Source organism: Dasypus novemcinctus, chromosome 11 (genome assembly GCF_030445035.2).
Source record: "Dasypus novemcinctus isolate mDasNov1 chromosome 11, mDasNov1.1.hap2, whole genome shotgun sequence".
NCBI classification, from domain to species: domain Eukaryota; kingdom Metazoa; phylum Chordata; class Mammalia; order Cingulata; family Dasypodidae; genus Dasypus; species Dasypus novemcinctus.
In genome coordinates, this window is record NC_080683.1 from 80,509,898 (window position 1) to 80,522,472 (window position 12,575).

Here is a 12,575-nt window from a genome sequence, read left to right on the forward strand (position 1 = left end):
AACTGGGAGAGGAAATGGAAGAAGATAATCATTAATTCACATGTACATATCAAGGTAAAATCTTTGTACAGAAAGAAAATTTTTGAATATTTTTGACTGAAAGGAGTTAGAAAATCTGTCAGAGAAAGTCAGAAAATACATATAAAAGAATCATACACACAGACACACACACGTTTTTCCTACACAGTATGGCAATGGCAATAACTACTAGGCTGTGAAGGAGGGCAGACATTGTCCATTTATCTTTACATGCCCAGTGCAGTAGGTACTCACTAGTTTTTGATTCTTAAGGAATAGAGAACTGTAAAATAACTGCAAATTTTAAATGTACAGCGGCTAGGTATTAGACCTAGTCAATGAATTGATACCTGTTAACAAGTATCAGAAAATCACCTAGGTTCACAAGTCAACAAATTCTTCCTCATGGCATATAAGTATAAACAGGTACCAGTGAGGTAAAAATAAAAATGACAAGGGTAATAGTTATCCATTACTGTCAAAAGCTAGTGTAATGGCAAAAACCAAATGCCAAGACCTCAACTTTAAATGTAACTCTTCTTTCCTACTTTTCTGTGACAACCAGTAACAGGCAATACAAATCCACTCATTCATTCAACAATTATTTACTGAGTACACGCTACATACTACTAATCTAGGAACATGGGCTACGAGAAAGAGTAACTGATAAATCTTTCTAATGAAATAGCATCAAAGAAAAAGGAAAAAACGAAAAAGTATTGGAAAGTGAAATGTTTGGTGAATTAGTATACATATTTTGACAACAATCCACTTTATGTTTCACTGATCTCTGATTTATCTGTGTTGGCACTAAACTAAATTGCCAAGAGCAGTTTATTTATACATAAGGTGAAAGTTATACAAGTTTCTGGTTGAATTATTCAAATAGACCATATGATGCTAGACATTTACTGATAATTATCTTTTGAAAATTATTTTGTCACGAGGCAAGACTGGAAATTAAAAGCAAAATTTTGTGAGATGACAGAAGACTTCAAAAACAAACATAGCCACAATTTCAAAAATATAATATTCTGCAAATATTCACAAATATTTTTTATCCATTAAAATAGTGAATACATAGGGTTACTGATGAACTAGCAAAGATTTTGTATTACTCTATATTCCTCTCCAAACTGTGTAGAAATTCCTTTTCTAGCTAAATACTTTCTGGGAACTCTGAGTTACTAAGAAGGATAAGGAGCAATTTTTTTAAAAAAGGAAACAAAAAAATCTTTAGGAGAAAACTAGTTAATTAGTTTTGAAACTAGTTATTTGAAAACTAATTAAAGTAGAATATATTTGTTAATTTAAATTTCAAAATAAATATAGCTATCACCCTCCCAGCTATTTCTATGATCTCAGAAAAACCCTACTGTAGAAGAAAGTATTATTTTCGTAGGAGAATAAAAACATATAATATTTATTTCATGCTTTCTATGTGCCAGGCACTGGGCTAAGCATTTACATACATCAGCTAATTGAATTCCCCTTATGACCTAAAAACAGGCTATCTCCATTTTCCAGTACGGTCATTATCTTTTTTTTTTTTTTTTTTTTGTGGTCCTGGGGTAGGGGATTGAACCCTAGACCTCATATGTGGGAAGCCGGCACTCAACCACTGAGCCACACCAGCTTGCCCCCATCTTCCAGTAAGGAAACTGAGTTTCAGAGAGGTTAAGTTTACTGGCTCAAGATCATACCAAAAATGTGGGAAAACCAGGGTTCAAGCCCACTGTAACAATAAAGGCCAAACATTTAACCACAATACTACACTAATTCTCTGTATTAAGCATCTTAAATTGATTACAAAACAAGCTTTTAAAAAATTATTACAGACATTAGGTCCATCCAGGTGTTTCCCATATTTAGGAATTTTTAATTTCTAAATGTAATTCTCTTCATGTCTACTAAACTTAAGAACAAGGAAATAGTTCACCTAGATTTATCCTAAAGAGATCTACATGGCTTATAAAAAGGACGAATCAAAATCTTCATAGTCTATGTGTTTCAATCTATGCTTTGCTATAAATTGGTAGTATTAAAAAGTACCTCTACTAATGAGTCCACATCAGTCTATTTTTCAGTTATGAAAGTAAAGAGACAGACTCCAAACAAGGGACCGTAAAAGAAATAAGCCTAAAACATAGTGGCTTAATGCTAGATCTACCTTCAAATGATTAGGCCTACACAACTAAACTTGGTGCCTCATGAAATCTGTTGCAAAATCACAAAGACACCAAATTCACCTCAGCAAATAATCAAAGATTATTATGGAGTTCAAGCAGGCAGTCCCATAATCCTAAATCATTTCAAATATGCAAAGTGTGCCCGAGGAACCCATCATATAGGTGAATGCCTGCAGCTCCCCAGCATCACTGAAGCCTAACCCCCTTGCCTCCCCTCAAGTCATTCTTCTTATTAAATGGAGATTTCCTGCTGGTTTGGTTGGAAGCAATCAGAAGCTACAACTAATGAGGTATTATTGTCTTTATAAAAGAATTTAAACACTGGGGGGGGGGGGGGGGTAAGATTTTCAAGGAAAAAAAAGGAACAGTAGAAAACATTTATAAACTGAAATCACACCGAGCCTTCATTTGGAATATGAGTGTCAAGTTAGAGAGCTCTCAAATACATCTCGCACGAATGATGCGGTAACCATTTATAGTCTATAATATCATTGGTCACAAACACCATCTCAAGAAAGAGAGTGTATTAAATAGTTAAATGAGAGCTTTTTAGCTGCCAGATCTTGATCTTTGAAAAGAATTGAAAATAAAGTTACTACACATAGATTATTAATTAAGGCAATATTGTGATTTCCAGACTTTGATTTTCATGACCAATAAATTTTAAGACTTGGAGACTTAAACAAGATTAAAAACAGATTTTATTTTTCCAAATAAGGACTTTGATTGTTTCAAGTTTTGTTTTATAATCTAGCACCATTATTTCATAAAAGTAAATTTTAATATCAAAAAAGTAGACTAAAGGATAACACTTAAATCGAATAAATTCAGTTTTATTTTACAAATGGCTGATGAAAACTTCCCTGGAGCCAGCACTAGTCTTTGGGACAAGTTTTTGAGAACGAACTATTCTGAGGAAAGAATGCTAGACTGAGTTAGGTTCACAATTCTCACAATTCTATCACTTTCTAACTATGTAAATATAAATAAAAACTCTAAATTTCAGTTTTTATTTCTATGCAATAGGAATACTCTGTATAGCTCACTGGCTACTGCAGGATGCAAAGGATAAAAAGTACTAAAGTAGTTTGAAAAATGTGACATGCCACAGAAAAAGTCATCTAGACCATACAACTTACCATCAGCTGACTGGGTAAACAATGCATAATCAGGATTGACTATCTCATTAGACAGAATATCAAACCACTCACGCACAACACCTTGACCCTGAGTTCAAGAAAATAAAATTAAGCATCAACATAAATATACTGTATGGGGAATTTTTGTGTAAATAATTAAAATCATATTAAATTTCTTCCATATCAATTAAATATTAAACTATACTTGAAACTTTTATATATAGTGATTCCTATACCACTTATTTTTTACCTACCATGCCTTCTTCTCCATGGAACCGTACAGCAATCCCTTGCTTTAGCTTTGCGCAATTTGCTTTTGACACAACTTCACAGCTACTCCTAAAAATAGAATCTAAATATATAGCATTGATTAATTTTACATATTACAATTTACAATAACAAATTATTTTGTACCTCACACATATATCACTTTCTTTGTTAAACATACCTCTGTGAACCAACAGGATATCATTTTCATTCACTGGCCTGTGTACCATGTCTGAATCTGGTTGTCCGGAATGCAAATGTTCATAGAACCATTCACAGCGATCTTTAAATGGCTATCCCAAAAAAATAACAGTAAAATATGTTAACAATTCATCTAGTTATAAGATTCATTTAACCAATATACCAAATGTCCTTTCTTCAAATAATCATTCTTAGACCTTTACTTGTAATAAGTAATTAATAGATAATGTTCTAATAATCTGACAACGATTCACAAACAGGCATCTCTTGGCTAAAATACTTTGAATACCTACAGAATTTATTTTCCAAAATTTTCTGCATTTCAACAGAAAAGGCTTGATAAATTACAAGGTTATATCTAAGAATTTAATAAGCGATATGCAACTGAACACATTTTCCCTCAATTTCTTTTAAACACAAGGCTTATAAATCAATTTTCATACCCAGAAAAAAGTATGCTAAATGTTCCATTTAACTTTTCATCAAAATAGTCTTTTATACCTAATTATTATTTTTATTTCTATGCTTTGGAATACATGCAGCGAGAAGAAAGGAATTTGTTATCCTATTTTTTTCCCCTTCCTCCAACCTGAAAATTAAAGAATAAGGTCTCTTGAACACTGAAGAAAGTCTCTACCTTTTGTTCACCAGTCAAGTTAGCAAACTGCCAAGTGATGTGTAATTTTTATGGTAATCAGAAAGTATTATCAAGTACCTAGTATGTGCTCAACACTGCTAAGAGCAGTTGAGGAGACTAACAGTTTAAAAAATGTATAAAATATCAAGTTCTAAACAGTGAAATACAGACTATAGATGAACTAAGAATTTAGAGACTGTGCAGATGAGTGGAATGCAAAGTCCTCATGAGGTCATGGGTTTGAACTAAGACTTAAAACTCAATAGGTCTTCTTCAAGCAGTGAGGAAAGACGGTCCATCAAGCTTAGGGAGACATGGAAAAAGGCGGAGAAGGAGAAATTGTGGCATACAGGAAGATACAGTGAAATCGATGGCTTAACAGTAGTATTACTTCCACATATGTTGAAGGAAATGAGTTTGTAAAAGTAAACTGAGAACATAATTATGGATCCTGAAAATCAAACAAAAGATACAGGGGCCACTGTGGATATCTGGTCAAAGGAATAACATAAATGCAATAATTAAAATTAGTCTAGCACCAGTATAAAGTAAGGAGGCAGCAGTAACAGTAATAGGTATTGGATGGTAAGGTTCTGATCATGGCAGGAAGGAGAAAGAATAAAACAAATCTGAGAGACACAACACCTTTGAATACAGATTAAACTTATTGTAGAAACTTCTTATAGATAGTCTAGAGAGAGAAAATCTACATATAACCTCCTCCCCTCCAGATGACACTGGTGGAATGATAATGAATATAGCTTTGGATATTCTAAGTTTAAGGTTATTGTGGGACATATACAGTAAGGTCTTCAAAATAGTGCAAAGTGCTACAGTTAAGACTAGAAATAGAGCCCTGCACAAAGTTGAAATTAGAAACACATTAAGTTTCCTTGCTCAAGACATTACAGATATAGGGAAACAAACCTGAAGAATGGAGAAGTTTATGGTCACGGTAAGGGTTGCAAATATGCTTAGCAAATGATATAAATAGAAAAATCAACGGCGAGGCAGGGTGGTACAATACCACAAAAGTGAAGAGCTACAAGAGATCAAGATGATGAATACAATCCAACAAAACAAAAAGTTATCTTTTAGGCAGTTTGTAGGACACTATTAATTTTTCCACTTAAGCTAAGTTAATAACAGTTTTGCTTTAAAAGACTTAAAGATCACTTTTTATTAATTCTTAATAAAAAATATTACTAATTATTTAGATACCTGGTGAGAGATTAACTTCTGTAGATTTTTTTTTTTTTTTTTTTTTAATATCTGCTCTTTCAAAGAAAGAGCAAATGTTTCCTTTTTAAAACTAAATGTATAATTTTGGCCATCTTTCTAATAGTTCCCCCACATTTTAAATAAAGCACAGCTGTTATTTATCTCATATAAACTGAATATTTCATTATTAGTTAACAGGCAGAAATATAAAGTTTTCAAAATTTTAATGCTGATTATTTCTAAAATTTTGGTAAAAGATGAAAGGAAAAAAGCATTACACAGAAGTAATGTATTTAAGCATGGGCCTTGAATTCAGATATACATGGGTTCAAACTCTGGCTCTGTCACTTGATAGGTTTATGATCTTCAGGAAATTACTAATCCTCTCAAACTTCAGTTTCCTCACCTATAAAATAGGGATAATAATGCCTATTTCAAGGGCTAACTGCAAGGACTAAATAAAATAATGGAAATGTAGAACATAATCATAATTCTAATCAGAATCAAAATATAGCTAATGCTTATTAAACACAAGCCTAGTACTCTTTTAAGCACTTTATGTCATTACCACATGTAATCCTTACCACACTATCAGAACAAGGACACTCCTGACCATTTTAAAGAAAAGTGCAGCACCAAGAGTTTAAGTACCTTGTGGAACAATTAACACCAAAAAAGGCTCATAAATAGGTGTTCTTCTTTTCACTCACATAGATGTTAAAATTGTTCTGAATAACTACTCAAAATTATAGTAAACTAACTTGTCAATACAAGATATTAAATATTAAAGATGCCCTTTTCCTATAAACTATGAAACATGAAACAAAAACAAATGGTAATTGTTTTAAATAAAACATTTCAAATGGAACATTATGAAGCACAAAATGCTACCTTCAAAAACTAATACCTACAAGATCAAAACACACACGCAAACACAACCATAGGGCACATTTCTGTATGCACACTTTCTCTGAGTACCTGGGTTTCCATAAAATAATTCATAAAACAGGACTGAATACAGATGCTCCTCTTAATAGCATTTGTACAGCAATATAAAATGCCTCCCCCTTTAACTAGTGGCAACCTGAAAACCACCAAGAGAACAAGAAATCAATTCCTCAGCAAAAGTAGTATTTTTTTTAACTTTTTAAAAAAATAGTCTCCAAGTTACAAAAGACTGCCAAGTACAATACAATATGAAGTAATTTATTTTCCCCTGAGGTCAGAGTAAGTTACCAACATGACGTCCTATCATCGCTAAATACTCCTTGTATACTTCCTGCAAACAAGTGAATTCTCCTATATTAACACATAACAACCATCAAATTCAAGAAATTAACATTGATATATTACTACATCTAACCCTTGGACCCCCATTTCAAGTTTGCCAATTGTCCCAATAATGCCTTTTATAATAAAATTTGTCATGTCTCTTGCAGTCTCCTTTACTCTGGCAATTTTTCAGTGCTTTCTTAATTTTCATGACCTTGACACTTTTAAAGACTGCAGGTTGGTTATTTTAAAGAATGTCTCTCAATTGGAGTTAGTCTGATGTTCCATCATGATTAGATCCATGCTATGCTTTAACAGGAATATCACAGAAGTGATGCTGTGTTCTTCTCAGTGCATCTTACCAGGTGACACACTGGTATGTCAGCTTTGCTCACTGCCAAGTTTTCCACTGTAAAATTACTTTTTTTTCTCTTTGTAATTAGTAAGTATTTTGTGGGAAGTTACTTTGAGACTTTTTCAATATCCCATCCCTCATCAAACTTTCCTACTGATAGGTTACTTTTTATTCATAATCTTTGTTATCATTATTTATTCTGATGCTTAAATTGTTTCAGATTTGGAGACTGGGAGTCCATTCAAGTTGACTTCTCTATCCTATTGTCATTAACTCATCATTCTTTGAATACTTCTTTACTTTCTGGCATAATAAGATGTTCCAGGATCATCTTTATTTTCCCTTGCCTAGCCTTGGAACCAATGAACCCTGGTTCCTTTTAATGGAGAAGTGTATTTAGAGACAAAAAGCTGATTATCAGGATTACTATATCTATATTTTAAAATGTAGGTTCACACTGATACCTCCAATACTAATCCAGCAGCTCATGGTTTATTCAAATTTCTTCCATTTTGTAACTCCTTTCACTTACATTTGAGAAACCACGCTCCCATTATTTTTACAATACTCACTCACTTCATCAACCCCTTCATATGAAACCAATCTCCAGTTGCTGAAATGGCCCCTTCACTGCATGGACATCCTCCATCACAATATGACTCCAAGTTAACCTTCTAGAATTCTATCTCACTCCTTACCTACTCAAAATGTCTCCTCCACCACTGTAGTTTTATATGTTTCCACTTACATTCCCTGGCCCATGGCTTGGCTAGTATGTAACCCTCCCTGTTTGCTCACAACAAAATTTTGTACATTTTTCAAAGTCCACCTTAAAATCTACTTTCTCTTTGAAATTTCCTTGATGTCAGCAGCCAGAAAAAAGCTCTTCCTCCCTTAAATTCCTCAAGAACCAGTTAATATTATAATTACTATTTTATAGGTACATTTATTATATCCCCCAGTAGATTTAATTAAGATCTTCTTGGAGAAAGGAAACATGATTTCTTTCTCCAAAAGAGCTACCATTTATTGAGCAGTAACTATATATCAGTCACTTTACAGTTTATTCTTCACAATAGCTCTGTAAGGTTGGCGTCATTAATTCTATTTTATAGACAAAGAAACCAAGCCTCAAGGATGCTAAGAAATGTGCCCAACATCACACAACTAGCAAGTAGCAAAACAAGCTTTTCCATAGCATGTTTCATGAAACACAAGATATGTAGAACAAACAGTAACAACACTGGGAGGAAGGGAGCGAGATTGCTGGGTCAAATATGTTTGGAGGATTAACAAAACTAAATCAATATTTTCACCAAAGGGTATCTCAAAACCTTTAACATGATAATGTGCTTTATAAACCTCCAACAGGACATATGTTATATCCCAAATGTATTTGGTGATAAAATCCTTTTCTCAAAGACTACCTGTTTTACAGGACTACTGTGCCATGAAGGTTATTCAGGGAAAGGTGGCTATGTGTTCTGCTGTCTTTGCACAGGCTTCCGCACATAGTAGGCACTCAATAAACACTTCTTGAAGAAGAAAATTTACTGCCCACACTAAAGTAACATGTAATCGCATTCCTCTTACAGTAGGAGGTCTCAAATATAATTATTCCACTAAACAGTGTTCAAATTTTGACAAATCAAACATATTTTCATTAGATTAAGAGAAATTTCTACCTGTGCTTTTATGATATGCATGAACCTTGACATCAATTCAGGACATTCAAGGAGGAAGTGAAAGTGGTCAAATATAATTTTGGGATTTCTGAAAGAAAAAAATATTTTGTGTAAATGGACATGAAGGATGGGCAGCAGTGAGATGCAAATTCAGATACTAAAACAGAAGAAAAACACATATTAATCCACACCTACTATACTTTCACTTGTAACTGAGCATGCTTCAGTAATAGTAACAAAGGAACATTTCTTTCTGTTGAGATGAAACTGTACATACAGAGAGGAAAGGCTACAAGAGCAGTCCATGAATCCCAGTAAGTTTTACCTGTTAACAAAGCATTTTAGAACTTCATCATGTTTGCAGACAAATTCAATGAAACGGGGTGAAGTCATTCTGTGGTGAATAAAAAACATCAGAAAACAAAGAAAAAGATACAATATAGCAAATTTGATAAATATGTATTAAATTGCAACTGGCTTCTAGAATAAAAAAAAAAGAATGGATTTAGATCTTTTTAAATTTAGGAAAGTGAGGCATGCCTAATTTGTGAAATGAAATATGTAACTTCCTATCAACAGATGGTATAAACAAATAACATCTTAAAATCTTGGAATTTTAAGCTCTCTGCTCTATATACTTCAAGCACATAATTAAAAGAGATTTTATACAAGATGACATTCACCATTCTACATAGTAATAACCTACATATCACTTACTTAAATTAAAATACTTTTAGGGAGGCTTCTAAAATAGTATGAATATCCTAATACAAGATCAGAATAGAAACAAATACCAACAAATTTATTTATTATTACTGAAATAACAAAAATATCAGAGATTTTCTTCCTGTATCAAAGAAGAAAATAAGCAGAAATCTTCTTACCCTGGAGGCATCTGACAAGAACAGCACATGTAAAAAGCTTGAATGACAGCACTTAGGCGGTTGGCTGTCATAGAAATAACATCCTGACAATCTGCATTAGCTTCCTGTTTCCCTGCAAGAGCATCTGGTTTAGATTCCCCTGTGTCAGTAGATAGATTTTCACAGCTCCCAGGTCCTGGAAGTTCAAATGGAGGAATGGAAGTAGCATCTTGATGGTCTTGGCCTTTTTGTTTCAGTAAAATAGAAGTGATATTCGTTGAGTCCTTTTTGTTTTTCATCAATTCTGTAGCAATTAAAACTAGCCATTCATCTAAGGAGTGCCAAAGCAATTCCAGAGGCTAAAGGAAAAAGAAAAGTTTTTTTAAAATTAAAACATCATTACTTGGGGGAGCTGGTGTGGCTGAGTAGCTGAGTGCCAGCTTCCCACATAAAGGATCCCGGGTCCAATCCCTGGCCCTGGTACCTCCAATAAACAAACAAACACAAAAAAATACATCATTACTCAACCTCCAGGATAAATAACCCACACAGCGAAACAAATATTATAATACAGCAAATTTTACTCTAGGTATTTCTATTTTCCCAAGTTAATGTAACAGTAATGCCTAGAAGTAAAATATATATATGTGTATATATATATATATATATACACATCATAAGAAACACAGATAACAATTTTTTCATTTATAACAAAAAAGTACTTTGCATTTACTTATTCCTTGAAACATAAAATGAAAATATTAAATCTAAAAAGAGAAGATACATAAGCAACCACACTGCTTTTAATTCTCAAATATTTACTTTTAAAGGTATACATTTCTTATATATATAGAATCCCCCTAACCTTTATTGTATCAATATGATAAATGTCAATTTTCAATAGATGAAAAAAGGTCTTTTCTAATTTAAAAACTGAAAATTACCAAATTTAATAAACAACTTAGTATACGTACTACTTTTCAAATATGTAATTCTTAGAATTTTGACAATTTATGATGAAATTTTACAATATGACATGATATATGTGTATATATAAATATGCACAAGCATATAGGTATACAGGCTTACCCACACATACATACACACCCACAAAACCCAATTCTAGTAACTAGTAATTTTTAAAACAAGAAATACCACTACAAAATTTCTATTAAAATAATGGCTAGAAAATTCTTAATTCCAGATGAAGATTAACAACCAGTTAAAAAAAAGGGGGGGAGGGAGGGGAAGGGAAAGGGGAAATAAACTGCTTCTTACTCCCACACTGTTTATTCCTTTTTTAGAATAATAAAATGTCTCCCACAAATTAATAGCAAACAAAAACTTCTTTTTAAAATCCTAATCGTAAATGCTACAGGGAAGCGGCTGTGGCTCAATCAGTTGGGCTCCCATCTACCATATGGGAGGTCCTGGGTTCACGTCCCAGGGCCTCCTTGTGAAGGCAGGCTCACCCACACGCTGCAGAGTGTCGCCCGGCCTGCAAGCGCCAGGGAGTGCCACCCAGCCCACAAGCACAATAGAGAACAGAAGAGCATTCAGTAAATGGACAGAGAGAGCAGACAATAAGCAAGCCGCAAGGGGCGGGGGGATAAATATAAATAAATAAATACAGACACACAGAAGAAGGCACAGCGAATGGACAGAGAGAGAGCAGACAGCAAGCAAGCCGCAAAGGGGGGGGTGAATAAAAAAAAAATCAATCACAAATGGTACAACAGGACAAATAATATAGATGATGATATATTTACGTATTACATATATATATATATCATCTCTATTAAACAGCGAATGGACAGAGAGAGAGCAGACAGCAAGCAAGCCGCAAAGGGGGGGGTGAATAAAAAAAAATCAATCACAAATGGTACAACAGGACAAATAATATAGATGATGATATATTTACGTATTACATATATATATATATATATATACCATCTCTAGTAAACAGTAGTTTTTAAAACAAGAAGAAAGGTAAATGCAAAACTGCTATTAAAAACTCTGCTAGAACATTTTTAATGCCAAGTAAAAATTAATAGTTTTTAAAAAGGAGGGAGATTAAACGATTCTTCATTCCTAAACTATTTTAAATATTCCATTGAGAATGACAAACTATCTTTCTACAGAAGAACGAAAAAGGAAATTTTACCTTTTTAATCTCTTATGATCATAGAAAGCTATAATTGAGTCCATATGCTTAAAACCCATTCTTAAAATAGTCCAAGTAAATGAAATAATCCTACTTTTAAAGACCGTTATGGAAAGATTGTATAGAACCTAATTTGGAACCTCAGAAAATGTTTAAATAACTCATTCTGCCAAGAAATTTTTCCTTATCATCTAACAAATCCTTCTACTGCATCTTCAGCCTATGTTTACTTGTCTTCAGGTTTCTAGCACATTCTCTTTGAGATTCTTTTAGTTATTGAATTTGCGAACAACTAAAACATTCCTAGGTCTTCACTTAAACATTAACCCAAGGACAATAAAACAAACAAACAAAAAACAAAAAACAAAACACAACATCACCATCCACAAAAACCTAGGTCACTCATTCAACAAATATTTTAACAAGTACATAGTTGGTAGCAAGGTAAGCACAATATTAACCTTTTTTTTAAAGAGAAATTAAATATACTCCCTCTGAGGCTGAAATGAATACTTCCCCTTCCTCAAAAATATGGCTTTTTCCATGGTTAGTTTAAATAGCTGG

The 12,575-nt window shown here is 33.1% G+C and overlaps 1 protein-coding gene across 4 annotated transcripts in view; it reads right to left on the reverse strand.

The window, feature by feature from the left end:
• The window catches only part of HACE1 (HECT domain and ankyrin repeat containing E3 ubiquitin protein ligase 1), a 96,249-nt gene that overhangs the window by 24,345 nt on the left and 59,329 nt on the right, over nt 1–12,575 (reverse strand). For all 4 annotated transcript variants that reach the window (XM_058307196.1, XM_058307200.1, XM_058307199.1 and 1 more), the window contains 6 exons: nt 9,869–10,206; nt 9,310–9,378; nt 8,985–9,072; nt 3,795–3,906; nt 3,601–3,698; nt 3,347–3,434 (listed from right to left, as the gene is read on the reverse strand). In XM_058307196.1, the coding sequence (XP_058163179.1) occupies nt 3,347–3,434; nt 3,601–3,698; nt 3,795–3,906; nt 8,985–9,072; nt 9,310–9,378; nt 9,869–10,206 (793 nt within the window). The remainder of the gene's footprint in view (nt 1–3,346; nt 3,435–3,600; nt 3,699–3,794; nt 3,907–8,984; nt 9,073–9,309; nt 9,379–9,868; nt 10,207–12,575) is intronic.